Source organism: Athene cunicularia (assembly GCF_003259725.1).
Source record: "Athene cunicularia isolate RWA chromosome 5 unlocalized genomic scaffold, athCun1 chr5_part2, whole genome shotgun sequence".
Classification (NCBI taxonomy): Eukaryota; Metazoa; Chordata; class Aves; order Strigiformes; family Strigidae; genus Athene; species Athene cunicularia.
In genome coordinates, this window is record NW_020799102.1 from 577,326 (window position 1) to 581,806 (window position 4,481).

Below are 4,481 nucleotides of genomic sequence, written 5' to 3' on the forward strand. Positions count from 1 at the left end.
CACCGTAGCCGGGGGTCCGGGACGGCAGGATGGTGCCCGTCGGGGTGCTGGGGCTGCTCCTGTGCGTGCAGCTCTGTGCGGGTGAGCGCCAGGGTGGGGGGCAGCCGGGGGCGGGGGGGCAGCTGTGGGGCAGGGACCCCCATCCATCCCTGGGCCGTGGTCAGCACCCACCTTGCTACAGGCACCGAGGAGCTGCGGCTGGTGGGTGGCGGTGGGCGCTGCGCTGGCCGGGTGGAGGTGAAGCACAATGGCAAGTGGGGCTCCGTCTGCGTCTACGACTTCGACTGGGATGCCCGGTGGGCTACCGTGGTGTGCCGGCAACTGGGCTGCGGCCGGGTGGCCAAGGCGTCCTCCTACACCCCGTTCGGGCAGGGCACTGGCCAGATTTGGCTCCAGCCCTTCTTCTGCCGAGGCACTGAGGCCAAGCTGCAGGACTGTCCCCATTTCGGCTGGGGCAAACACTTCTGTGGCCACAAGCTTGACGTGGGGGTGACCTGCACAGGTGAGTTGGTGGGGGGGGATTGGTCGTGCCGGGACACCTGCCCGGGGTGTCCCTGGGCAGGGCTGATGCCGTGCCGGTGCCCCGGTGCAGATGCAGTGGAGCTGCGGCTGGCGGCTGGTGAAGGGCCCTGTTCCGGGAGGGTGGAGGTGAAGCTGCAGGGACAGTGGGGCTCGGTGGGAGATGAAAACTGGGACATGGACAACGCCGAGGTGGTGTGTCAGCATCTGGGCTGCGGCTCCGCCGCCCGCACCTACTTAGCCAACACCCGCTTCATCAGCGGGGACAGCGTCATCAGCCTGGCTCTAGTCGACTGCCGCGGGGACGAGGCCGCTCTCTGGGACTGTGAGATCCGCGGCTGGGGACCCTACGAAGGTGTCCATGATTTTGACACCGCTGTCGAATGCCAAGGTAGGAGCCAGGTGGCAATGGGGCAGTGGGAGACATGCTGGTCCTGGCTCATCATCCCTCTCTGCTGGCCCCTGCGCCTCTCCCGGCAGGGTTTGCCCGGTTGGTCGGCGGTGACAGTGCCTGTGCCGGGCGGCTGGAGGTGCGGCAGGGCCAAGCCTGGACCAGTGTCTGCGAGGACAGCGTGGACGTCGAGGTCGCCCGGGTGGTTTGCCGGGAGCTGGGCTGTGGCGCGGTGCTGGCTGTGCCCGGCCCCGGCCGGTTTGAGGCGGGAACTGGGCCGCTCTGGCAGGCAGGGTTCAAGTGCACTGGCACCGAGACTCTCCTCGCCACCTGTGCCCGGCAGCCACCCCGCAGCCAGGACTGCGCCGGCCCCGCCAGCATCATCTGCTCCTGTAAGTGCTGGGGACACCGAGGGGTGTCGTGGGGGGGGGTGGGGTGTCCCCACACTATTGTTCCCCCTGCCAACACCCTTTCTCTGCCACAGCCTACACAGGTTTCCGGCTAGCAGACAACAGCTCGGACTGTGCCGGGCGGGTGGAGGTGGAGGTAGGGGGGACATGGGGGTCCCTCTGTGCCACCGGCTGGGACTTGCCTGATGCCCATGTCCTCTGCCACCACCTTGGCTGTGGCCACGCTGCCACCGTGCCCCCGGGAGGCTCCTTTGGCGGAGGGGATGGGCCACTGCGGCAGGATACCTTCAGCTGCAGCGGGAGTGAGCGGCACCCGGGCGAGTGCCCCACGTCAGTGCTGGGGGAGCCCGCCTGCCCCCCTGGCTATGCTGCTGCCGTCAACTGCTCAGGTTTGTATGGCACCCGCTGGGAAAAGCCTCAAGGGGCTTTTGGGACACCTCAAAAATTGGGTGCAGAGGATGCAGGGCCATTTCAGGGCCCCACCATCCACTCGGGGGCCTGATGCTGCTGGTGCCACGGCACGGCTGGGGGTTTTGCAGGTGTTGCTGAGCCCCTGCGGCTGGTGGAGGGGGAGAGCTGGTGCGATGGGCGGCTGGAGGTTGCTGCAAGCCCCGGGGTGTGGACACATGTGCTGGTGGGGCTAGAGGACACCTGGGATGCCAGTGTGCTGTGCCAGCAGCTGGGCTGTGGCGTGCCAGAGAAAGTCTACACTGTGCCGGGCTCAGGCACCGCAGGGCTGCTGTGTGCTGGCACCGAGGAGAACCTGGCCCAGTGCAACATCTCGGGGACGGCCACCGCACCCACCAGCAGCCCCGAGGAGGTGGCCATCGTCTGCTCGGGTGAGTGTCCAGGGAAGGGCTGGGGGATGCCAGCACCGTGAGCGGCTGCCACAGCTTGATGCCCTCACGGTGCCCCACAGGCAGCCGGCGGGTGAGGCTGGCGGGCGGCCCTGGGCGCTGCGCTGGGCGGGTGGAGGTCTACATCAACGGCACTTGGGGCACCGTCTGCCAGGAAACCTGGGACATGCTGGACGCCGCCGTTGTCTGCCGCCAGCTGGGCTGCGGAACGGCACTGGCAGCGCCCAGCTCGGCTCGCTTCGGTCCCGGCACGGGGCCGCTGTGGCTGGATGCTGGTGGCTGTGTGGGGACCGAGGCGTCTCTCTGGGACTGCCCGGCCTTGGCACGGCATGACTGCCAGCGCGGTGGCGGGGCGGGTGTCGTCTGCTCAGGTCAGTGCCATGAGCCCTAAGATCAGGGACTAGGGAGACCATCCCCCTTTTTTGGGGGAGGGCGGTCCTGGCCTGGCTGTGCCGTGACCCTCCCTGCACTCCCTTGCAGAGCAGCTCTCCCTGCGGCTGGTGGGCGGCAGCAGACGGTGCAAGGGACACCTGGAGGTGCTCTACAATGGCACCTGGGGCCGCGTGTGCTCCAACGGCACCAGCCCTGCCACTGCTGCCACTGTCTGCTGGCAGCTGGGCTGTGGGAACAGGGGGAGTCTGGCAGCTGTCCCCACCCAGAACCCGGCCCCTGCCTGGCTGGCCTGGGTGGGCTGCGAGGAGGGGGCCCGCTCACTTTGGCAGTGCCGCTCAGCACCCTGGCACCTGCAGGCCTGCAGCCCCGGCAGGGACACCTACATCACTTGTGACAGGGACAGTGACAGCACAAGTGGGATGCCCACTCCATCCCCAGGGAGCCGCTGCGCAGACGGTGCCACTTGCACAGGTAGCTCTACCCATGCTGACAGCCCCCCCGTGCCGGGTTAGCTGGGGACCCCTTCCTCATGCCACCCGGCAATGTCCCCGCAGATGTCCCCAGCACCACCACCCCAGCAGCAGTGGCGGGGACCATGCCAGTGCCCACAGTCCTGTGCGTGGTCCTGGGGACGCTGCTGTGCCTGGCCCTGGGTGCCCTGGCCATGCAGGTGTGCCGCACCTGGGCTCAGCGCCGAGGTGGGTCCCAGTGGGTGGGTGCCGGGACACAGCCGCTTTGGGTGTGCTGGGGGTCCTGCTCTGCATGGCAGTTCAGCAGGTGACCCCCGGTGCCACCCCCATGCCCTGGTTGAGCACTGCGTGTCATTTCAGGCCCTGGAAGAGCCGCCGATGCCACCTCGGACGCGGTCTACGAGGAGCTGGACTACACCCTGATGCCGGAGTACCAGGAGGTGCAGACTCGCTCAGGTCAGTGCAGCCCCACCATGCCCAGTGGCTCTCCCCAAAACGAGGGGGCTCAGCCCCACAGCTCCACCACAAGCACTGGCTCGTCCCCGTGGCGTGGGGGTGTCCCCCGGCCCCACTGCTGCTCACAGTGCCGGCTCCAGCCACCCCCAACACCCTGTCCTCCCTCTGCCAGGCTCCCCATCAGAGGGGTCAGGGATGAAGCTGCCGTATTACACCGGGGACAGCATGGAGGAGAGTGACCCCAAGGCAGCCCCAGGTAGGGACACAGGCGCAGGAGGCCTGGGGAGCGGGGATGGGGCCAGGCGCTGAGGTGGGGAGCAGAGGGGACACTGTCTCCCCTCACCTGGGTAAGCCCAGCTCAGCTGCAGCTCTGATTAGCACACAGCAAAGCATCACCCTTCCATGATGATTAATCCCCACTGCAGCTCTGGCTGAGGACTTGCAATCCCAGTGCCACCAGTACATCCCCGCTGGCATGGCCGGACCGGGGTGGCACAGCCAGACTCCTGCCATGCCCTCCAGTTCACCCCCAACCCCCCCCTTTTCCTGTCCCAGACTCCCCTGCCCATCACAGCCCCCCAGATGGCTATGACGATGCTGCAGCCGTGCTGGAAGGGTCCCCCACTCCTGGCATCAGGGTTATCTCCGAGGGGGTGGAATGGAGGAGCGGGGGCTGTGTCCCACCCACAGGTAAGAGGGGCCACAGCTGTCCTGGCCCCTGGAGAGCCACCTCTGAGAGGCTCGGCTGCGGTGGCAGGAGGGAAGCAGGCAGCAAATCCAGGGGGGCTGCTGTAAGACCCCAGCTGGGGTTTGGCAGGAGGGACATGAAGCAGTCCCCCTAAGGCACCGGCCTTTCCTGTCCCCAAAGGTGGGAGCTGCCCCCCCCAAAGTCCCCCAGGAGCCACACGAGACTCTCTGGTAAAACCCCCAGGGGACACAGACTATGATGATGCTGGAATCAGCACCCTGGGGACATCACTGTGAT

The 4,481-nt window shown here is 67.4% G+C and overlaps 1 protein-coding gene across 1 annotated transcript; it reads left to right on the forward strand.

The window, feature by feature from the left end:
- Nucleotides 1–29: 29 nt before the first annotated feature.
- On the forward strand, nucleotides 30–4,396 carry LOC113480947 (antigen WC1.1-like). The gene is made up of 12 exons (XM_026850150.1): nucleotides 30–81; nucleotides 134–502; nucleotides 593–910; nucleotides 1,000–1,302; nucleotides 1,395–1,709; nucleotides 1,860–2,159; nucleotides 2,240–2,548; nucleotides 2,658–3,041; nucleotides 3,125–3,272; nucleotides 3,411–3,496; nucleotides 3,669–3,752; nucleotides 4,052–4,396. Exons 1-12 carry the CDS (start codon nucleotides 30–32, stop codon nucleotides 4,336–4,338), a joined length of 2,955 nt encoding a protein of 984 aa, XP_026705951.1. The 3' UTR covers nucleotides 4,339–4,396.
- The last annotated feature ends 85 nt before the right edge of the window (nucleotides 4,397–4,481 follow it).

Excerpts from the sequence above, each read along its gene's own strand:
- LOC113480947 (XM_026850150.1), top strand. The coding sequence starts at position 30 with ATGGTGCCCGTCGGGGTGCTGGGGCTGCTCCTGTGCGTGCAGCTCTGT. Across the intron at positions 911-999 it reads CACCGCTGTCGAATGCCAAG|GGTTTGCCCGGTTGGTCGGC; the intron begins GTAGGAGCCAGG and ends CTCTCCCGGCAG. Across the intron at positions 3,273-3,410 it reads TGGGCTCAGCGCCGAGGTGG|AGCCGCCGATGCCACCTCGG; the intron begins GTCCCAGTGGGT and ends AGGCCCTGGAAG.